Raw genomic sequence first — 25777 nt, 5'->3', positions numbered from 1 at the left:
AAAAATTATAACATACATATATATTATAAGAATAATATAGAAATCAATGCAAAACATATCTAAAGAGAATCTATTAATCATAAATTATTATAAAAAAATATTATAAAAAATAATTATAAAAATAATTTAAAAAATTATTAATAGTACAATTTTAATAATTATTATACTCAATAGGAATTTATGTAATATTTCTTTAATTGATATATTCTTTAATATACATCTTATTTTACTGAATGATATGTTCATGAATGAATGATAATCAATATATCGTATGTATCGATTGTAATTTTGAATTAATTATTGAATATAAAATTGTATATCCAATAATATTAGGAACAAAACTAGTCTTTATCTTTTGATAATGTAATATATAGTCTGGTAACCTCAATTGCATTATGGTTGATAAAAATTATCGGCTAGTCAGTGATGCTACAATTATATGACTCATTCATTGTTCAGATGATCAATCAAGTTTATTTCTTTTAATTTTCATAGAAGAACATTAAAGAAAATAAATTTAATAATGTTACATGTAAAATATAATATATATATAATATATTTAATGTCATTTCAATATTATTTAATATATTTAAATTTGTTTATATTTATTATATATTTTTATATATTATATATCATATTATTTTTTATATTTTTTAAATTTCGTTTAATAAATGAATTTATATTAACAATATTCATATAATCATATTATTCATAACAATATTCAATATTCATAATTTATTCATATAATCAATAACATACTATTTTATAATCTTTTTATATAATATCTATTATATAATCTTTTTATGTTTTAAGTTTTTAACTAAATTGATTTATTGATGCAATTCTTTTATATATTTATTTTTTTGTTTTTTTATTTCTTTTTAAAAAAATAAAAAAAGAAGACTTTGGTGAATTTGTTTATGATCAAATAATTAAATAATTACGACAGATAATAATCCATATATTTTATAATGAATATAGTTATCTAGTGGAAATATTTTTTGCATAATTTGAAAATATATTATTTTTAAAAGTAGATTAAAAATTATTAAAAATATTAAAAATTTTCATTTCTTTTTAATATCATATTATAAATATTTAATAATATAATAATAATTATAATATAAAATTAAAATAAAAATTATTTATATTATTTATATTATGATTAGATTTATAATCAAATGTATGTTTTATATATACATGTATTGTATTCATATATATTACGGTTCGTAAATCGGCATGGTAGGGATGGAGAGGCAATAGCAGTAACAAGAGTAGGGATTCGATGGCAGTAGCGCGCGTCTGGCGTAGACTTCACAGTAAAATGTTGATGCGGATATACTAGTATCTGAAAGTGCTGAAATAAATATGTTTTTAGTATTTTTATCTTATCTTAGTTGATTTTATCGCTGTGCAAATATTAAAGCAAAGTATTGTTATTCGTCTTTTATGGCACGAATATTTCTTATCGAAAATTAAGAAGAAAACAATTTACAAAGATGTCAAAGAATGCGAAGAGAAAGGAGATAAGTATGATAGAGAAGTGTGAGATTCGCGTATGTGTGCCATCTTGTGCGTGAGACTATGTCATGTGCATCTCTAAACTATTTGTGTTAGTGTGCGTTTTGTGAGTTTAATGAAAAATTTTATATTGTTTTAAAGTGGAAAGAAAAAAAACGAAAAGAAATATCATGATAATGGCAACGACCAACGGTCAGTTGGGTCTCTGACCTCACTAAACAATAAAGAGTTTACGTTTAAATAATACTCTATATACAAATTTAAAGTGTGTCACGCGAAATACATTCAAATCGTCAAAAAATCATTTCATAAATTTGGACGGATTTCAAGGTATGTGCCTCTTATTTTTTTGTACGATGCCTTTTGAGGACATTTGGAAATCAACAAGTAGCTTCGGTTGACTATAGAAAAATCAATTCAATCTAATCTACTACATATTTTAATAATATTATGAAATATTAATTTTTCGATATAATAAAAACTTCATTTAAAATATAGTAAACTTGCCGCATAAAAATTAAAAAATCAAACATCAGTTGTTCACTTTCATTGTCTACAGCATAGATAAAATAAATCAATATTGTGACTTTAATTAAATTTTTTTAAATATTATTAAATAAATAGCGAAGAAAAAAAATATTATTCAAAACAGAAATAATGTTATTCATATAAATAGATGTAATTATGTAACAAAAATACACAGATACAGAGAAACTTATTAACTTTTTGATAAATATTTGGTTGTTGAAGTTGCTAATAATATATCAATTGGTTGATAGAAATAATTAGAGCTTTTATTATTAGTTCTTGTGTATATTTTTGCGTATTATTTAAATCTCAAAATCTCAAATTGTAAAATTAAATTTCAAACATATTTAATCAATATATAATGTTTGAATATAAGAAACTATTACATTTTAAATCATTTTTATTATATGATTTTTAGTTTATTTTTGTTAGAGATGTAATCATTTTTTATGTAATCAATTTTTTATATAAATTTGTTTTACAATTTATAATTTTATAAATATTCAATCTAATACCGTTATATTTATAATAAGAATTTCTTTGAAAAATTCAAAGGGACAGGCAAATAAATGAAAAATTCATAACTAATATTTAACTCAAACTTAGTAAATTTAAAATTAAAAATATTTTTTTAATAGTCAACTTTAGCTTATAAATTCTTACTTATTAACAAGCATTCTTACTTGTAACAAGCAGGAAGTTGCAGGCGTTTAGAGAATAACGAGGAATACTTATCATTTGCAGCGGAGATATCTGTTAATTTTAGAAACTCTGATGGATCTGTTGGCACGACTTTGCCATGATTCACGTTCCGTACTCGGTTGAGCAGAGGGAACAACGAACCGCTCTCCTTTGTCTGACAAGGAACGAGGAACTTGGGAATCTAGCTTTAGCTTGTCGATTCTTATATCGAAACTGAGAAAGCGTAGAAACTTGATGTTGAATGCTGGTTAGTGCAAAACCGGAAACTCGATACATTTAGTATCAGATTTCGAAGCGATGACTCATTACAATTACTGTATCGCGTCAATTTTCATTGTTTTTTTTTTTTTTTTTTTTTTTTAGTACTGTAGTGATCACGTGATTAGAAAACGATTGTTCTACGCGCCAAAGTTTTTAACAATTGTTATTTCTGCAGGAACCAAAAATTTCATATTATTAATATTTATTATATGTATAATATATATAATATTAATATCATTTTAAATATTTGTTATTTATTAATAATTTAAATGCTCATTATAAAGTAATATTTACATTAAATATGAAATAGATGTGCAGGAAAAAATATAACATCTTAACCTAAATCTTTTTTATTAATCAGATGCGTTTAGTTTATTAAATATTCGTGATCTATTATATTTTAAATATTTATTATTCATTAACAATTAATGATCATTATAAAATAATATTTATGTTAAATGTAAAATAGATGTGCAGGAAAAAATATAGCATCTTAACCTAAATCTTTTTTATTAATTAAATGTGTTTAGTATGTTAATAAAAAAAATAGAATTAATTAATTAATATTCGAAAATATTTAACAATTGAAAATATTGAAACTAAAAATCATATCAGAAATACTAAATATGTAATACGTGTACAATTATTATTAATTATTTCCTTAATAATATACCTTCATTTTCAAATTTACATATGCATAATGCATTATATTTAAAATGTTTGAATAAATGTTTTGCATTATTTATAAAATAATTCAAATATTTTAGGAAATATCTCATTAAAATAAAATATTTTTAAAAATGGATAAAATTATTAAAAAAAATGATTTTTTGAAAATAATAGAATAATAAATTAATTTCATTATAATTAAAAAGTAAAATTTAATCAAATAAAAATTATTAAACTTTAGAAGAGATATGCATGAAGCTGATAATCAAGACCAATCGAAATTATAAAACATGATTTATTCCAACTGCTCATTGCTAATCACGTGACTCGGAAGCGGTGATTCAACTGTGCAGAAGTGCTTCGCGCTGAGTTGTCTTTATTATCTAAGTACTATCGTTAGTAAAATGTACGAAGCAAATGTTGATAGTTCTTTGAATCAGTGTGCAACGCCTCGACGGGATTTCAAAAATGAGGAATTGCTTTTGGATGTTACGACGTATGACATTATTGTTTATAGAAAATATTCGCTTGATATATATATTCAAAGCTATATATTTTAAAGCTTTAAACAAATAGTTATGAATCTTGGAAACAGCTTTATGAATTACTCGAATCGCTCAATTTTTATCTATCTTATTCATATTTTATTTATTTATTAATCATTTTTTATTAATCTAATAATAATTAACAATTTGAATACAATTGCATGGAAAACAAGTTTTTTCGATGGATGCGAATATTTATATTTAATTTTTTTATTAATTATGGAATGTAAAAACAGATATTATTAGGGTTATATTATCTTGCAAGATCAAAAATATCTTTTATTTTCTCGAAAAGTTTAATATATTTTCATTTTTTTATGATAGTATAATAAACATATGCTTTTTATTTTGAGATAATACATCTGTAATTTTGTTTTTAATTTAACTTAATTTAATTTAATTTAAACTTGTTTACTATTGTTAATTTTGAATTCAATTTTTATTAATCTAAAATAAATTTTATATCGGAATAAAATTCACATTATTAGTTACATGTAATTTATAATAATTATTTATTCTCATTGATATGGGATTGTAATTTGTAACTTTTGTTTCAGATTAATTAATATTAATTGAATATGAACATTGCGAGGTATGAAAAGTAATAATTAAAAAAATAAATTAAAATTCGATACATGTAATTTACTTTGTGATTTAAATAATATTAAATATTTTCTTTTGAAATAGATGAAATATTCGAATGTATCGATGCATTTATAATATAAAAGTTAAATATTAAAATCAATAGTATTCTTTTATAATCATATAGTTTTAACAAATAAATTGAAATATTTTTTTTTATCATATTATTAAATCATTAAATTAATAATATAATATTTAATTGAAATTTATTTGAACAGAAAAACAATAATCGCATTATTTTCTTTTCATGAAATTATTATATTAAATAATTCGAATTGAAAATTTACTAATGTTATCACATTAATCAATAAACAATAAAAATATTTTAGATTTGGTTCATTATAATGAAATAATTTTTTGAATCGAAAAATATTTAACAAATTACTTAATAGCTTCGCAATCTATAGTAACAATAATATTTATTTCAAAATTCACAAGTGAAAGATTTGAAAATATTGTTAAGGAGGCCGAAGCATGTGGCACAGCTTTTACGTTTCTGGATCCTTCGGTTGAAAACGAGTAACGAAACTGAAAAATTTCTATTCGAGATGGAAGAGAAACCAATACCGAAACCTAGATCAGTAATGTCTGAACGACCAATACCAGCACCAAGAAGACTACCACCATTGTTGCCATCAGCTCAATGCAGTAGCTATGGTAGTTCGAATCAGTCGGAAAAAAGTGATGATGCGAAATCGGAAATACGAAGTACAAACAACGAATTTTTTCGAAATCTGAGCACCAGTTCGCGCCAATTGAAAGATGAAATATCAGAGAAAATGACAATGAAAGGCCGTGCAGTAATTTCGAGCACGAGAAATGCTAGCATTAGATTGGAGAAATCGGTAAAAAATCTTTTAACACGGCGATTAACTTCTTCAAATCAAGACGATATTATACGAGATAATTCAATCGTTAACAAGAAATTTAAAGATCCTGTAGAGGAAGAAAGATGCGTATCAATGCCAACTGATGATATTTTCAGCAGCATTTCATTTTACAGTCCTCTAAATAGTAATCTGAGAAGCATCAAAAATGAGGAGGATCTTTCCGGAACGTGTCACAACCCACCACCTCCTGCATATCCTCCTCCACATCCTGACGAATCTATCTACGACGAACTGCAATCTGTCACGTCGGGTAGCAGTCGATATGATACGATTAGTTCGACCATCTCTGACAAAGTCGACAGGGACTTTCCCGAATCGTTTGATCTCCTTAATTTCGCACTCAATCAGGTAAAAATAACGTATTTAATAAAGTATTTATTTATTTGTAAATAATTTATATCACCAGAATAATTATTTCAATCGATTATTGTTTTTTTATTTATATTTTAATGTATCTCAAAATGAATGTGTGAAAAATATAAAATAAAATAATTTAAATAATTATAAACATATTTCTATATTTTCCACAATAATGAAACATAAATTGTTATAAGTATTTATTAATTTTCATAATTAATATGTAACAAAAATAAGAAAATAAAAAATAAAAATTGTTTTCAAAAAATAAAAAAATTTTTTTAAATTATTTACTAATTACTCAATTTATTATTAATTAATTTTCTCTTAAAATTGCATTTTAGAATGTGAAAAAAAATTTAATCTGTAATTATAATATTACTTTCTTTTATTTAAATGTAACTAATAATTAATGATTTTTTTTTTATTTTTAATTTATAATAAGCAACTATTATTAAATTAAATTAAACAATAAATTATTTAATATTTATTTAATATTTATAATCTCTGTTCAAATTCTACTAATTATTGTCATGAAGAGAATAAATTCTGATCTTTACTTTATTTAATTAACTTATCACAAGAAAAGTTTATTTTATAATCAAAAGAAGCTATGAATTAATATTCCTTAAGTAATAAATAAAACCAGTTGAATAAAGGTATTTCAAATAAAAATATAATAGCTTAATAATAACTTATTAAAAATAACATTACAAGCATTAAATACTAAAACACATAATTATATTTCTTTATAATATATGAATATTATTATAATAAAATTATATATTTATGTCTTTATTGCCTTTTTTTTATTAACTATTGTAACTATTGTAACAATCTAAAATGTAATTAAGAAAAAATTTAATTTCTTGTATTTTCCGAAAAAGAAAAAGTTTTTATTTTTTGTTTTCTCATTTTTATTGTACATCATATGAAAATATATAAATAATTTTTTCAATTTATGTTCTATTATTCATATATTAAATATATAAAAATATTTGAATAAATTTATTAAGTAAAGAGATAAAAACAAAAATAAAAACAAACTTTATTTTTGATATATTTGAAAGAAAAATCAACATTTTTAAATATTTAAAAATATATTTGATAAATTTTTTGAAGTTATTATTTTTTAAAGTTTGGGATCTAATTTCTTTTTTTCAATATTAATTTATCAATATCTAGCCAATTAATTATTTAGTATTCATTCAATTTCTAAAATTATTTTATCTAATTTAAATATTTAATTTCTTATGTATATTCTATTCTTATATATAATTTCCTATTATATATCTTATTTTTGTATAACATTTTATTTATAAATTATTTATAAGAATTTATTTTTTATATCATTACATATTAAATATTTTTATTTCTAAATTATTAAAAATTTAAAATATTTATGCATAATTTTTATATATATAATTTTATATTAAAAATAAATGATTTTTTTTAAATATTTTAATATTTTGATTAATAATTTGAATAATTACTTATCAAAATAAAAAAATAAATAAATTAAAAATGATTTGTAATTAGGAGTGTGCGAATATTTAAAATATCAAGTATTCTTTTCTTCTTTGGGAGAAGAGGTTAGGACGAATCGGAATCTTTAAAGTTTAAAATTCCATTAAATAATATCTGCTATTTCGGTTATTCGTAACTGTAGTCGATATGAATTAAATCAAGATCAAAAATTCATAAGTGTAATGTTTTTTTTTAATTTTACAATCAGATTTTCTATTTGTTAATGTTATTTTTATTTTTTTTTATTTTTTATACGATTTTTTATTTTCAGATTCAGAATTTTTCATACTTTTTTAATAATCTAATAAAATCTAATTTAATAAATAATCTAATAAAATCTAATTTAATATATCTAATATAAATTTTTAATATGATAAATAATAAATAATAAATAATATAAATTTAATATAATAAAATATAATAAATAATATAATAAAATAATATAATAAATCGAATAATATAAATTTTTAATATAATCTTATGGATCTATATAATTTAGATAATTTTATGATTTCATATATTTAACTATATTAAAAAAAATACAAAAATAATTTAGATAATTTTATGATTTCATATATTTAACTATATTAAAAAAAATACAAAAAATTATTCTAAATCTAAAACTAAAAATTATATTAAAAAAGTAAACTAAAAATAAAAAAGTAAAAATAATTAAAAAGTAACAAATTTGATTGTAACATTAAAAAAAAGCATCATACTTATACGAATTTTCTGATTTTGATCCAATACTTTTTTATTTATCTAATAATATGATTTATTTTTGAAATATGGAAAAGTATATTCGCTTTCTCTTAATATTACTTTTAATATTCTACACTTTATATTTAGCATGAACATAATTTTAACTAAATTTTTGTTATCAGGCTAGTGATTCTGATCAAAGTTTGAATCTTTCCGACATTAATATAACTCTACCACAAGATAAATTGGATAACGTTAAAAGATTATCAAGATCTGATTCTTGGACTTTTTATGATACTGCACCAATAGGAAAATCTGAAGGAATCGAAGAATTGGACAGGATATCTAGCACAGAAGAAGATATCCTGGACAAAGAAGTGCGTTTTGATCGAACATCTAACGCGTCCAATGAAAGTCAAGCATCCATTCAAAATTCATTGTATGAAAATCTATCGCCACAAAAAACACAAGTGGAGAAAGAAATAAAGCTCAATAACATAGAAAACAGACAACAAAGCAGTAAATCTTTATTGTTCGAATTTGATCCATTTGCAAAAACTTCTGACGAAAATGTATATAGTAACTTTGAAAATAATGATCTAATGTTATTGGAAACTTTATTGGCTACCAATGATACGCCAAACAGTTCTGGAAGTATTTTGGATTTTCAGGAAACAGTTGATAGTGAAGAAATACAAAATGATATTAACGAGAAAGATGCTGAGCATATTTCATCAGTGCCACCAGAACCACCAAGAAGATTCGATTCTTTGCCAAAAAACGAATACGATGAGGTCACGGAAATTCTTTTACAATCGGATAAAAATACTATAGGAAAAAATCCAGCTTTATTACCAAAATTAGCGCATTTGGTAACGCGAAAACAACCTGCTGCCCCGCCTAGGAAATTAACAACAAAAAATCGCTTAAGTCAAACATCTTTTCCTCCTATTATATCTGTCTCAGTATCTACAACTGCAACAGCTAGTGATGATTCAGGTAGCTATTTTATTATAAAATTTAGATAGTTTCAATAGTTTACAAGTTTCAAATAGAATTAAAAAAAATTAAAACTTATAAAAATTTTTCTGAATTAATGTTCAAAAAGAAAAAAAGAAAAATAGTTCAAATTCCAAAAATATTATAATTTAATATTAAGTTCTAGGTGATATAAGAAAATAAACAAAGACTATATCGTTAAAATTAAGAATAATTGAAATTAATGTTAATAATTTAATGCTCTTAAATCGATAGCATATGAAATTTTTGCTATAAAAATTGCTATAAAAATCAAAATTTAAAAATATTTAATTAATAAATTATTACATAAATAAATAATAAGTGATTTAAAAATAATTTAATTTTAACACAACATAAAGCAATAATATTAAATCACAATAATTGTTATAAAGTTATTTATTATCAAAATTAAATAAATAATATATTCATATAATATATAAAATTTTATTTATTTATATTATTTTAATGCAATATTATATATATATTATTTTTATGCAAAAACTATACAAACAAATATTTATTTAATTTTTTATCAAATTATTTTATTTACCATAAGAAATGAATAAATGAATAAATTATATTAATAATATTATATATTAATATATAAATATAATATATAATATATAAATGTTAATAATACATATTAGTAATATCTTAAGTATATCTTAGTATATACTTAAAGATATAAAAAACACATAAAAATTAATTTTTTTATTTTATATTTTTATTCTTAATGTTAAATGTTTTTAAAAAAAAAACGCATTTATTATAAAAATAAAATAATATATTTTAGTTAAAATATTTTCTATATTGATTTCTCCATTTGATACAACTTTTTTCTATCTTCTGAATATCAAATGCATTCCATGATAAAAAAAATTTGGATTTTGATTCAATCCGTTTCTTGATATTGTTTCGAAATTGTTTTTCTTCAAATACTTAATGCATCGATCTAAATAAATGAAAATCATGAGGCTATGTCTGGTGAAAAAATGAAATGTAGCAAGTTAAATAAAAAAAAATTTATTTAAATTTCAATTTCTTATACTCTTTACAATATAATTCTGTAGCTAAACATTATCATAAAGAAAGATAATTTTTTATCTTTTATTTACTATTTACAGTTGTTTTGCGATTGATGTTTCTTGTAATTTGCTTAATTATTCTTAATTAATCTTCAATTGAAACAATTTAATTGATTTTTAACAGCTCATAATAAACAACACTTTTATAATTTTATAAAATATAAAACATAATTTTTTTTTTTATGAATGTTATTAGAATGTTATGAATTTCGATATTGGAAATATAGATTATTTAAAATTTACTCTCAATTTTAGAATTATTATAATATAGCTAATTTTCATCTCCTCTTATGATTTAATATAAGAGTAACTTCTTTCTATGCTTTGAGAATAGTAAAAAAACAAATTTGATTTTATACTAGCAATTTTTCACAATTTATGCGAAATTCATCGTTCTTTTTTTTTTTGATCTTCTTGATATAGATTTCAAACAATTAGAAACAATTACTGCCATTTAATAAACCAAACAATCCTTTTGTTATTGTTCATATTGAATTTTCATTCAATATTTTTTGCAATTCCTCGAATTTTTTTGGTCATGCTGTTCATTTTTATTTTTGAATTAAAATTTTCAATTTTAAACTATCTAAACAATTACTTAAACCTGATACATTTTAATAAATAGATAAATATGAAAATATATTTTATTAATGAATCGATAATTATTATTAATAAAGCTTGCGTAATTATTTTCTTTTGAAAAAAAAAATATTGAAAATGGCATTTATCACATTCTATTTTTATATATTATTATTAATAAATATATCAATAACAACTGAGTAAGTATCAAATTCAGAAGTTTAATAACTTTCACATAAAATAAATATAATCGAAAGAATTTATAAAGTTACATTATTAATACCATCTAACTAGTTCTTAAAACTATAACAAAATATATTAATAATTAATATATTTTATATAACTTATTGAAAAATAAATACATATCTTATTTTGTTATAGCTATGTATACGACTAACGAATCTTCAAGTTCTTCAGTTAATAAGACCACAGAAGAACATAAATGCGTGAGTGTAATTCAGAAATTGAAAAAATTGCGACATGATTCCACTGGACACGGAATCAGACCGAATGTGATGAGTTTTGTGAAAAATAGCAGTAAGTTATTGTCCAGAAATCGTGATCAGAATAGTACAGTACCAATCACAAAATCAATGAAATTAGAAAGACCAAAAGTGAATGAACTACAAAATCTCATGACACATCGAGGAATCGTTTATAGAACTGGTATAGGAATAGAAAGAGCGAAGGATCTAGTGCTGAGAGCAGCAGTTTTGGCTGATCAAAAACTTTCATTTTATACTGATAAAAGTATGTCTACGCTAAAAGAAGTCATTGATCTCAATACAGTATACAGTATTCATCTTCTCCAGGATTTTAAGTGAGTCGAGTTTTTTGTTGAAAAAAAGACATCTTTAGATAATGATAATCTATGAAAGGCAAATAAATAAGCAAATTCAAACAAACTCAAAATGATTAAAAAAAAAGATATATACACTTTTTTATATATATATATTTTTTTTTTTTTGCTTAAAATCATTTATTATATTGAAATTGTGATTATATTAAAATCTTCATATTTTTTTTCTTCGTTATTATACAATATATACCTATAATATATTTATTTTATTTTAATATCTAAGAATATTTTTAATTGCTTACATTATATTTTTTATTATAATTTAATTAATTGATTACGTTATATTTTTTTATAAAATTTTTGATAAATTTTTTTTGTGAATAAAAGTTTTATTATTTAAAAAAATTTTTATTATTTAAAAAATAATCTCGTAGAAAATAAATATAAAAAAAAATAATTTTTATATAAAATTACATATTAAATTAATAAAAAAATAACAAAAATAATTCAAAATGTTCAGGATAATTGATGGAGAAACCGTATATTGCATAGCAATTAGTAGTGAAGGAAGACCGAGTGTCCATGTATTCTATGCGAAAGGAATCGCAGAACGAAGAATTTGGGCTCAAAGAATATTAGAAGCTATTACTACAATTTTTCCCACAAAATATACGACCGAATTGACAAGAGTAGGATGGGCCTATTTAAAGGTAGAAAAAAATGAGCATAGTATAAGCATAGTATAAATGATAGTATAAATGAAGTTTTCTTAAAATTTTATTTTATGTTTTTTAAATTTAAATGTTTGTTAATGCCTAATATTTATATTAATTAATGCCTCATGTTTATATTTATAATATACATAAAATTTTTGTTCAATTCATATTAACTATAACTATTTTTGAAGAAAATGATCAAATATTTATATATATGAAATATAATTAGTATTGGCAATATTATAAAAATATATTTAAAAATATGTTAAATAAAAAAATATATAATTTTTATTTATATAAATAATAATAATTTTAATAATAATTTATATTTGCTGTATTATTTTAAATATATAGCATAAAATAATTTAATATAATTATAATAATTATAAAAATACTTTTATAATTTTTTTTAAATAATATATAATAATATATAAATAATATATTAAATTATTACTAAACAAACTTATTTAAAATTATCTATTAATTAATATTAATTGTTACATATTTCAGGAAGGTGTAACGGGTACATGGTTTGCAGCTTGGGTCCTTTTATATCAACGAACATTAATTTATACAAAATCTTTGGATTCATTTATGGCCATAACTTTTGGAGAACTTGATCTTCGGAAAGCTCGATGTATCGGTAAACACCTTTTTTTTTTTATCAAAATTGAAATAACGCAAAAGTATTGGATTAAATCAATATTTAATAAAAAAATATACTATCAAAAAAAAAAGTATGTATATCAATACCATTCTTTATTCCAGAATTATACTGCAACCATAATTTTTAATTTCTAATATTATTCAAAATATTTCTTAAACTGTAATTAATTTGTAATATAATTTTATTACTTAATTCATATTTTTATGTAAATTAATTCATTTTTATATTGAATTGTTTATATATATATCATTATGAATAATAAAGTAATTCATTATGAAATTTATTTTTATGCCGCAATGAACAATCGTTATAAAAATATTTGATTTCCATGCTTTATATCTAAAATACATATAAATAAAATAGAAGTTTTGCATTATATTAAAATATATACAAAAAAAAAAAATATCTAAGAATTTAAAGTATTCATCAAGTATAATAACTATAGTATTATAATATTTATATTACATGCAAACGAAGTGCAAATTTTCAGTATTCATTTAGTATTAAATGTAGAAAATATTATTCTAGATCAAAGAATTCATGTTTATTTATTATTTATTATTATTTATTTATTATTTATTATTTATTATTATTTATAATATGATAATAGCAAATATGCATTTTTTGTACGATTTTACTAATAATTTTTAATTTATTCACGTCTATGAAATAATCTTTGTTAATATTAGTTAATATTAGTTAAAAACCTTAAAAAATCAATCTCTTAAATCAATTCATTTTAATAATCTTTATATTTAGTTCATTAGAAAATTCATCAATAATAAAAATCGATTTTATGTCAAAAAAATTGATTATGTAGCTATGATTTTATATATTTTATTTTATATAGCTATCGTAGAATTTATATTAATTGGATATTTTTTGCTCTTTTTGATGCTATAGAATCCTTAAATCTTGAATACTTTTTTTTTTATTTAATTAAAAATATTCTGTATAAATATCAAAAAATAAAAAAATTTTTTATTAAATTTATAGGCTTGTCAAAAATTGACTAAAATATTTCAAATCTAATTATTTTTTTTATTTAATAACATTGACTACTTTTTTGCTAATTTATATCAAGAAATATATTTTTAAGGATATCATTTTAAGTAATTTTTTTTTATACAACTTCTCAGTGGTTGATTCTTGTTTTCAAATTATTCACAAAAGTCTATTGATATTATATTATTAAATTCTATCTATATATGTGCATTTGACATTACATATGTCAATATGTTTATTTTCTACATTTATAAAGTACAAAATATAAACAAAAGATAAAATCCTCAATCTCCATATATAATTAAATAAATAAATAAATTTTTCTATTTTGATATTATTAGTAACATTTTAATAGTTTAATAGTTAACCAAAATTATTTCATGCAAAAGGAAAAGATTTCATCTTAGATTTTTTTTTAAACCACATTTTATAGATTTGATATTTTTATAGATAAATTAAATTAAAATACTGTTGTCTAAATTAAAATAGAAAAATTTACTCATAGCAAAAGACTTTTACTATTTTAATCATAATATAGACTTATCCAAAGACAGATTTAGATCTTATCTTTTTTTTAATTGTGCATTTGTTCATATTGATACATATATTATTATGGATGTATATGTATGGACAAAACTTACAGATCCCTTTTTTATTTTGTAATTTAAATTCTATGATTTAATTTTTGTAAAAAGCATTTGCATATCCATACTATTGTTTTAACTAAACTTTAAAAATATAGTTTTATTTTAATTATAATTTTATTCTCATCATCAATGGAAAGATATAAGATTTCTATGTCAAAAATATCTTTTTCAATTTTTATTTTATTTTCATTATAAAATTTCATTTTATATTTTATTATAACAATATTTAAATACCTTTATAAAATTTAAGAAATTGATTTTTTTTATCTATTATCTTCTTACCTATCATATCTAATAAGAAAAATATTTTGTTAAAGTTTTGTTTAAAAATTTTTAAAATTAATTTTTAATAAAAATTATTAAAAAAATTAGATATTAACTGTTAAAATAAAAATTATATTTTATTTATCAATGAAGATGTTTATCAATATATTTATAAGATTGGAGAATTGTTTCTAGAGATAAAAAAATATATATTATTTATAAATAAAAATCTTAATTTAATTATTTAATCCAGCTAATATATAATTTAAATTAAATATAATGAAATGATTCGATCATATTCATTCTTCTTTCTGTTTTACTTTATCTAATATAAATTTAAATTACTTAACAAATAATTGAATATATCAATCGAAATTTTTTTTATAAAAATTTTTGTGTTTGTTTTACTAACTTCTAAAATCAATTTTCTAAAAGTATATCAATTTTTACAAAAATCTAAATAAATTAACAATCTACATAATTCAAAAATTGTTATAAAAATTAAATATTTTTCTTTTCTTTACTTATATTAATAAAAATTGATATATTAAACTATCTTTAATAAATATTTATATGATTTTTTATTTTCCTATTATATGCTGGATATTTGAATAAAAAAAAATTTTTTTTTTTATCTGTCAATTTATATTTTATTTTTCTGTTAGATAAATTTTTATCATTTCTTTTTAATGTTATTATTAATTTTAATTAATTTTATGATACACTTCTTATTATTATTTATATTTTGGCAAAATCTCATTATTTAATAATTTAAATTTATAATGTATTTAAATATTTCTATTTGTATTTAAATTGTATATAAAATTTTTTTTTATCTATTTTATAATAATCAATATTATATGATTTATAATGATCAATAATAATACAAAATGAATTAAAAGATTTTTTATTTTTAGTATATAATAAATTAATAAATTTTTTATTTTTAATATTTATGTATCTTATTGTAATATTGTAATATTATATGCTTACTCTCTTATTATATATAAAATTTATATTTATATTACAAGTATAAAAGAAAAAATTTGTTTATTTATTGTTTTAATTTTATAAAATAAATAGAAAAAAATATATTTTTTGCAAAATTTAAGTACATTACATATCAAAGTTATTAAATTATATATTTAAGTTACACATTTAAGTTGTCATATTATATAGTGTAATAATTTATAATCAAAACAATGATGGATCTGTTACTATTCATGAAAAGTCCTTTTATTAAAAATGTGTAAAAGTTAAATTAGTAAAATCAAAAAATTTAATTAAAGTAAATAAATAAAAGTTAGTTTATTTTATTTGTTATAGCAAATGATATAATTTACTTTCTAAAAAGAATAAATAATAAATTTATTTTATTTTAACTTTATTTAATCTATTTGATCTACATAATTATAATATTTATAATTTAAATTTTTAGACTTACATTTTTAATTTTTACTATAATAATAATATAAGAATAATTTAAATTATCGTTAACTCATTTGTTTAAACAAATAATCAACAGACAAAAATTTAATAATTGATAATTTTTTAGAAATATAATCTTTTGTTTGATTAAAAACTTACTAACTTATCGTAATTACATATATTTAGAAATACATATAATTTCATTATGATTAAATTTTTTAGTTGTTTAACGATCTTATTAGTTTCACTATATATATATATATATATATATATATATATGTTTATATATATATATATATATATGTTTATCATTTATGAATTACTAATAAAACATTCAAAAGAATTAGATATTCAAATACAAACAATAATATATTTATTTAAAAAAGAATAGAATATAAAATAAAATATATTAATTATAAGTCTAAATTTAATATAATTATAAATCTAAATTTACTAAAAGTTTCTTATGAATATCTCAAAACAAATTGTAAGATTGAATAATAGAAATATAATTATAAATTTACATAAGAAAAATTTATTGAAAATTATCTTTTTGATAGTAATTTAATTATTTTTAAATTCATTGAAATCAGTGAGAAAATCAGTGTACATTTTTAAATAATTACTAAAATTTATTTATCAATAACGAAATTTGTTATAATGAATTTATGATTATTAATAATTCGGTTTTTTTGTAATCTCCAATTATGTTTCCAAACTAGAAGTTTGTCACATAATTATAAATGTATATTTAAATGTATATTATAAATGTATATTATAAATATATATTTATGATAATTTTTTCATATTATCTGTATTTTTGATTCCATATCCATCAAGAGAAATATATACAAGAAACTATAATATAGTATATAAATATTATTATATTATTACATTTATTTTTGAATTTTGAAAATATAAAAAGAATATAAATAGTTAGAAATAGATATAAATTTGTATTTGAAACAAATATATAAAACTCAAAAGATATCATAATAGATACTAAAGACTGCTCAGTCCTTTCTATTAATATAAAGAAAAAAATTATAAAAAAAAGTAATTATTATAAAAAATCTGTTATTTAAAGTATAAAAAAAATTCTTTGTCTTTTATTTTTATATATCTGTTTTATAATTAAATCTGAACTTTTTAAGATAATCGTGATGAATTTTAAAATTAAATATTTCGCTTATGAATCATAACAATAATTTTGATTATAATTCTGTAATTAAAATAATTTCTATTATAGTTCTACGAGAACAAGAAGGACCAATTTCCAGTGCTGTATTAGTTCCGGTAGTAGTTGTCGACGCAGGTACTGGTGCATTACATGTAGCTGCACCAGGAACCCACGAAGGGTCCGCATGGAGACACGCACTTTATCAAGCAGCCATTACTTGTGGTCCTGCTTTAGAACAACAACAACTCACACAGGACAATGTACCTGTGATTCTTGACAAATGTATCAACTTTATTTATGCTCATGGTACGTATATCATTTATAAAAATAACATATAACATATAATATTATAAAAGATTATTATACGAAATTAATTTTTTTAAATTTATAGTATCTACATTAATATAATTTGTATGATATATTAAACTTGTATAATACATTCGAAGTAAATAATTTTTTATACTAATAGTAATATAAAAATAATATAAAAATAATTTTTATAATATTAAATATAAAAATAAAATTATTTAAAAGATTAACAATTATTATTAGTTTTATTATTTAAAAAAAAATTTTATTTTCTTTAGAGAATATAATAAAACATTTCTTCTTCTATTGTTTGTTCTTTATATTTTATATATTAGTTATATTCTTTTATCTAAAATTTATATATTTAAATTAATAAAATTATATTTTTATTTATAAAACAATTAAATTGAATTAAATGAAAATAATAATATAATATTAAAGGTATTATGTCAAAGGGCATTTATCGTCAAAATGGATCTAACAGTGCTGTAGTTAAATTATTGAAAGCTTTTCGTCGCGACGCATGGGCAACACAAATTACAAGAAATGCATATACTGAACATGATGTTGCCACAGTTCTTAGAAGATTTCTTCGTGATTTACCGAATCCATTATTTCCCCCTAATATTCATGATCGTCTTTGTTTTACTTCAGGTAAGGAGCCATTCCTTGTTTATATTTGAACTTATAATAACTATATTAACAATGAAATAGCATCAAATTGCAACATGAAATAAAATAGAAAACGTGAAAAAATTAAAGTATATAAAGATTTCGAAATATTCAATTATATGAATATATTATATTCATCTATATATAAAAATTTTATTACAAAAAATGTACTATAAAATTTACTATAAAATTATTATATTTATTTTTCAAGAATTATTGTTCATTTTTGTAGAATTGTATGAACTATTAATTTTATTTAGAGAAAAATTGAATTGTATAAAAAAATTAAAAAATATTTGGTAATAAATTTATATATATACATATTATTTATATACAATCTAAGAAATTCTTTTAGTAATGAATATTTGAATTATATTATATTTGAATTATATATTATTATTGAATATATATACACAAATAATTATATATATACAAATAATGTTTTATAATAAAAAAATATTTATTTTCTTTATATTTTTCATATTATGTGTTAACAAAAAAATAATTTTGATTCAAAATTTATTTAAATATAAAGTTTTTTGTTAAGATAATTAAAAAAAAATCAAAATTCAAAAAGAATATTTATAAATATTAAAATAAAAAAGACATTTTTTTAAAAAAGAAAAAAGAATATATTATTTTTTTGTCTCAATCAATGTCATATGTATAGTATATATAATTAAGATTACAATTTATAGAAATTTTTATATATCTGTCATGAGTTCAAATAATAAGTTATCTTATAGAAATTAATAATAATTTTGTTTTATATAATATATTGCAAGTATATAGACTATAATTTATTATATCTGGTGCATTTTTTTTATTAATTGATACATAATATTGAAGTAAAATATTAAAATTAAAATTTCAGTATTTGTTCATTTTTTAAACTATACATAGTACATAATATGAAATAATATTTTAAATTGTAAAATATTCAATTTTTAATACTTTATCACATTATATATTTTATAATTTTATCATTTATTATATCAAAGAGCTATTATTATATAATATTTTATTATATTTTATTATATTTTATAAAAAATATTTCTAGTTGAAATTATATACAAAACGTAAAAAAAATTTTATTTCATACATTTAAAGAAATTCTTTATTCAAAAATTACTTTATTATATATATATATATATATATAATTTTTTAGAATAAGATAAATCTTAAAATTTATAAGATTTTTCAAAATAGATGAATTTTCTTGTATATATAATATTGTTCTTGAATATATAATAAAGGAGAATGTATAAAAAGAATATGCGTCACATATGATTCATGATAGCAAATAATTAATAGAAACAAAGAATAAATAATGAAGTTTTCTTTTATTTTATTTTAAATAAAAAATAAATAATAAATTATATGTTATCTATTATATGATTTTTGAAGCATTATAAAATTTAGAAAAAATTACATTTCTATTTAAAAATATCTTTTTTTTTTTTTTTCAAAAAATTTAAACATTAATAATTAAAATATTTTTATATTTATACACCACACATAATTATTATTAATACTCTTAGATTAGTATTTTTCAAAATAATTTTATTATTTACTATAATATTCTATTTTTTCCTTTGTGTCATTTGTTAAAGAAAAAAACATAAGAAAAAATATTTTAAAAATAAAAGAATGAACAAATATTGTACTTAAATATTCAAATTTTTGTAAAATTTCCAATTGATTTTTTATCTCTTATGATGAAACATCATCTGAAAATCGCATGAAGATTGATAATAAATCATGATTCTTTTTCAAACTTTAATAAAAACAATATGCATCTTTAACTTTTTCTTTTCTTCATAACTGCAAACGTTATTACAAATAAGATGCAACAAAAACATATTTTATGAATTTATAATCAATTAAAAATTATATAATTAGATTAATCTCTTTTCTATTTTAGAATTAGAATTAAAATATATAATTAAATCTCAAACTATTTAATATTTTTATTGAAATATATTGAAATATACAAAAATTGTAATGTTTTTTTTTATATTTTTTTAATTACAATAAGTAGAAATATAACAAAGTATAACAGTTTAAAAAAAATAATAAATATTTTTTTCATTTTAGAAACTATCAATGAAAATGAACGAGTTTCAGCATATAGTAAATTATTATCTACACTGACTCCAATACCAGCAGCAACGCTCAGAAGAATTCTTGCTCACCTTCACTGTTTAAGTCAACAAAGTTCTAAGAATTTAATGACTAGTGAGAATCTTTCTGCAATTTGGGGACCAACATTGATGCATGCTGGTGAAAATAGTGCAGAAGAATGGAATAGGTCCGAAACCAGAGTGATTGGTGATTTGATCAAATTATATCCAAAATTATATCAATTAACAGCTGCAGATTTGGCAAAAGAGGCGAAAATTTTGGAAATTCTCGAAAAGCATCATGGTTCAAATAATGGCTTACGTGGAGCACCCTCAGGCGATCTCAAAATTTGGATATATATCTTCTCAAGAGATGGAGAATGTGTCAATGTGACTGTGAGAATATTTTTCATTTAAACTAATGGTTTTTTTATAATAATATAAAGTATATTTTAAAATAATTATATAAGTTATAATTATATATAAGTTATAATTATATTATATATATAAACTTATATAATTATATAAGTTTTAATTTCATTTATAAACGAAAGTATAAATGTATAATTAATCTTCTTAAATCTTATATAAATCAGTTATATAAATAGTTAAATCATTTTATATCATGTTAAGTAAAATCTAAAATTAATTCAAATAAGGAAAATATTCATAAAAACAATATGATGAAAATATTAGCACTATTGATATATATCAGAATTATCAAATTTATTAAATAATTATTAAATAATCGAAACTGTATATTATATGATTATCATAAAAGAACTATTCCAATTTTTATTTTATGAAAATTTTCAAAATATTGTGTTGTAAAATGATTGAATGTTTTTTTATTTGTAAAATATAAATATTATATTCTGCTCTTATTCTTTGAAAGTATTTAATTTTTTTTCTTTTTTTTTTTTTGTAATAATATATAATTTTTATGATGAAAACAAATTAAATAGAGAGTTAGATTTTTGTAACATAATTATAGGATGTCTTATTTATTTCTAAACTATTTATTAAAAAAAATATTTCAAATAAGAACTTTGTTTCAAGAGACTATCTTATGATAATGAAAAAGATAATGTATTCTTATCTAAATGTGAATATATTTTCGAAATTTCAATGTGGTCTTTATTTTTATAAAAGAATGATTATATATTTTCATTCAGGTATAGCTTATTTCATGACGAATTTTGTATTGATGTTCCAAGATCATTCAAAATTATTTATTGGTGTTTAAATTTTCTTCATTGAATTATAATATTATAATAAGGTTTCATTTACATATCTGAATTTTTTTTTGTGATTCTATAAAAAATAAAAGAAATTTATTGATTAAGAACTCATATTATGTACTACTTTTGATGAAAAATTGTATAAGGAATGTTTGTCAATTTTATATTTTATTTTTTGTCAATTTTCTAGAATTTTAAAAAAATTCATTTATCTTTTAGAAATAGAGAAAATCAATGATTAAAGTCCGAGATCGTTTTGAATATTAAACAATATTAATATAAAAAATAATTTTTTAATAAAGATAGGATTTAAATGATAGTAAATAATTTTGATATTATTAACTATATATTATTTATAATTATGATATTCTCAACAATAATGTCAACATATTTAAATTGATAAATTTATTATGGAACACATATGTTCATGTTCTGAATAAAAATATATAGTTTCTTTTTAAACCAACAAAAATCTTGAAGGCATATTCATCAAATTTGTTTCTATTATAATGTATAAAACAAAATAAAACTTACTTAAAAAATTTTATAAAACGAAGTTTAGTTTAGAAAATAATTGTGTTGTTCAAGAGATAATTTGTTTATTTTGGGATTCTCTCTATAAAATTCCACAATACATTTTAATTTATTATAAATAGATTTAAGTTATAAATATATATCTAAAAAATAATTTATTTCATAGATTGGACCACAAAAGACTGCATATGATATATGCCAAGAATTGGCACATAAAATGAACATGTTAGCTCATGAACTATGTTTAGAGGAGGATACATTGTCTGGTGCATTAGAAAGACCATTACATCATAAAGAGCGTGTCCTTGAAGCAGTAGCAAGATGGGGATACTGGGATCCCGAAGATAGAAAGGACAATATTCTTATACTTAAGAAAGATCGATTATATAAAGATATAATATCTCTGGTAAATATAATAATAAAAAAAATTTTTTATTATATTTATTATATTTTTCATCATATACAAAATTTTTCATTATAATTATTTTTTATAAACATATATTTATTATAATATTTTTTATAAAAATTTTTAATATAATATATTTTTCAAATATTCTTACTCTCTGTTTATTTATATGTAATTGATTAATCTATATTAATTAATTCCTTTATCTTTATTATACTCAATTGCTTTTTTAATATATTTAGAAGTGCATATATTATATTTACATATATTATAACATTAAATAAATAGAATTCTATTTCTTAAATTTTATTTTTTAATCTTGCAATATTTTTTTTTCTTTTAAGATAAAACCACCAATGACAATATCTGGTGAACTTAAATTTGCTGATACGAAATCGAAAAATTTTAAAAACTACCTCTTCGAATTTAGTCAAGCGAAACTTTATTGTTACAAAGACAAAGTGTGCGCAAATGTATTATATGAATGGAAAATAGAAGATATCATTTGGTATTTGGGTCACGAATCAAAACGAAATCCACAAACAGGGTATTTATAATCTTTTAATATATAATAGTTGTTTTTTTGCAGAATTTTTAAAAGTATTTATTCATATGTATTTCTTATTACAGATGGTCCATTACATTCATAATCAAAAATAAAAAACCAACTAGGTAATAATGTTAAAAATTTTTTACTTATCAACAAAATTATTAAAATATTATAAAAATAATATAATTAAATTTATTTTATGTAACAAATAAATATAATAGAGCAATTTAAAAATTTTAATTATAGATGTAAAGAAACTCCATTTTTCGGAAATACTTTAGCAGGATCATTAAAAGAAGAACAATATAAATGGATAGCAGCTATGGTTTTTGGAGAATATCAATTAAATATACGACCACCTTCAGTCAATCTTATGGATCCATGAACAAATAACTTATTTTTTTAAGTTATGTTATTTAGTGCCTTTAAAACTTATAATAATAATTTTTACAATTATGTACAAATTTTTTTAAGCCCATGCTTGCCTTAAAAAAAGTCGATTTTTAATATTCATATCTGTAACGTATTTGTATTAAAATAAATATATAAATATAATACTAAAATAAAATCTAACATTCCGAAAATATAAATTTTGATCGGAATGAATTAAAATAAAACTTAAAATATATATATATTTATATACGAAACTTTATACAATTTTTGTATATATTATATTTTATGAAAATATTATTATATAAAGATTAATTATGAATGTAACTTTCATTTTTATTTTTAAATAAATTAAACGAATTAAAATTTATAAAAAATTAAATTAATATAATACATTAAAATAATAATTGTAATAAAATTATTTAAATTTGTAATAGCATATTTTTAAAAATTTTGTTGTAAAAGATCGCAGATTTGATATAAAATCTGTTATATCCGATTTAGCAGATTATATCCAAATAAATTATATTCCAGACTTATATTTTTTTAGCAGATTTATAACGGAAATATAGTAGGCTTTACTAAAGTAAAGAAACTATTTATAATATTTATATAATATATTTTTTGTTATATAACTAATTAAACTTATAATTGAATATAATTTGGGCAATGACATTTTGATGTCAGATTGATAATAAAAACAAAGCAAAAAAATTTATATGTCAGTATAATCTGATATTAAAAACGTAACAAATTCTGTTCTGTGAGGTATATAAATATATTTGCATAGGCTAACATAGATGTATTTTGTCTTTTCAATACGATTAATCTTTTCCAAAATATATCAGTGATTGAAATAGAATATACATCATCAATAAATATCAATAAATAATATTTTGTTTATTTCATTTATCTGATATAATACCTATTATTTTTATGTTGAAATGAAAATTATGAGAATATAAAATGGATATACAAAATAATTAATAAAGTACATATATTTGTAGAAGGACAAATTTTAAAGCTAAAAACAAATATAGTATACAAATTATATAAAAATATCGTATTAATAAGTAATTTAAGTTCTTATTTAATAAAGCAATGCAGGAACAGTTTAAGTTTGAATTCTTTTCGAAATATATTTACATAAATCGTAATAGTAAAACTGCATTAATAATTTAATTACTCAAATAAAAATATTAAATAATCATTGAAATATTATGATTATAATGATAATAAAAAATCACAGAAAAAAATAAAAGAAACATATTTGAAAAAACAATTAAGGAGAACAAAATAAATTCTTCATAAAGGAATTAATATATTAATATGAGCATTAATATTTTTTTTTTAATTTTTTTTTAAATTTTTAAAAACTTTGTTTTAAAAACTTTAAATTCAATTAATTTTTATTTCAAAATTAATCAATCTGAAATCAATTTTTTGTAACGTTTTATTTTACTTCGATTCTTTTTTTGCACTGCGAAATTTTTATTATTTTCGCTACTTTTCTTCGTGAAATTTTCGATTTCAAAGTATGATATTTAAAACTAAATAAAACAAATAAAATAGAAAATGTTAATTTTAATAAAATTATATAAAAAATAAATATTGTGAAAACTTCTAACAATTTAAATCTGTTTAATTCAATTTTTTTTCTTAGCAACTTAGTCATAAATATGAGTTTAAATTTATCATTATGAAATATATAAATTGATGGCGTTCTTCAAAACCAAAAATATTTAAACTTATAAATAACTTAAAAATAATAAATAATAATTGATATAATATATCATATGATATAATATATGATATAAT

General features: G+C 19.1%; 1 protein-coding gene across 7 annotated transcripts; it reads left to right on the top strand.

The window, feature by feature from the left end:
- The first annotated feature begins 1286 nt into the window (after nt 1-1286).
- LOC727370 lies at nt 1287-24025 on the top strand. 7 transcript variants are annotated; one of them, XM_026441655.1, is made up of 15 exons: nt 1287-1851; nt 2794-2998; nt 4784-4818; nt 5332-6106; nt 8527-9343; nt 11410-11848; nt 12348-12537; nt 13054-13186; nt 17804-18040; nt 18485-18697; nt 20813-21234; nt 22780-23019; nt 23364-23566; nt 23650-23691; nt 23816-24025. In XM_026441655.1, the coding sequence occupies exons 3-15, from the start codon at nt 4805-4807 to the stop codon at nt 23952-23954; spliced, it is 3864 nt and encodes a 1287-aa protein (XP_026297440.1). In that variant the 5' UTR covers nt 1287-1851; nt 2794-2998; nt 4784-4804; the 3' UTR covers nt 23955-24025. The 7 variants fall into 7 exon arrangements, with proteins under 7 accessions (XP_026297440.1, XP_006572221.1, XP_026297441.1 ...); XM_006572158.3 differs by lacking the exon at nt 4784-4818 and having other exon boundaries at nt 1289-1851; nt 5335-6106; XM_026441656.1 differs by lacking the exon at nt 4784-4818 and having other exon boundaries at nt 1289-1851.
- Nucleotides 24026-25777: the final 1752 nt, after the last annotated feature.

Source organism: Apis mellifera, linkage group LG7 (assembly GCF_003254395.2).
Source record: "Apis mellifera strain DH4 linkage group LG7, Amel_HAv3.1, whole genome shotgun sequence".
Taxonomy (NCBI): domain Eukaryota; kingdom Metazoa; phylum Arthropoda; class Insecta; order Hymenoptera; family Apidae; genus Apis; species Apis mellifera.
The sequence above is the reverse complement of the archived record's forward strand: the minus strand, read 5'-3'. Positions and strand labels throughout refer to the sequence as shown.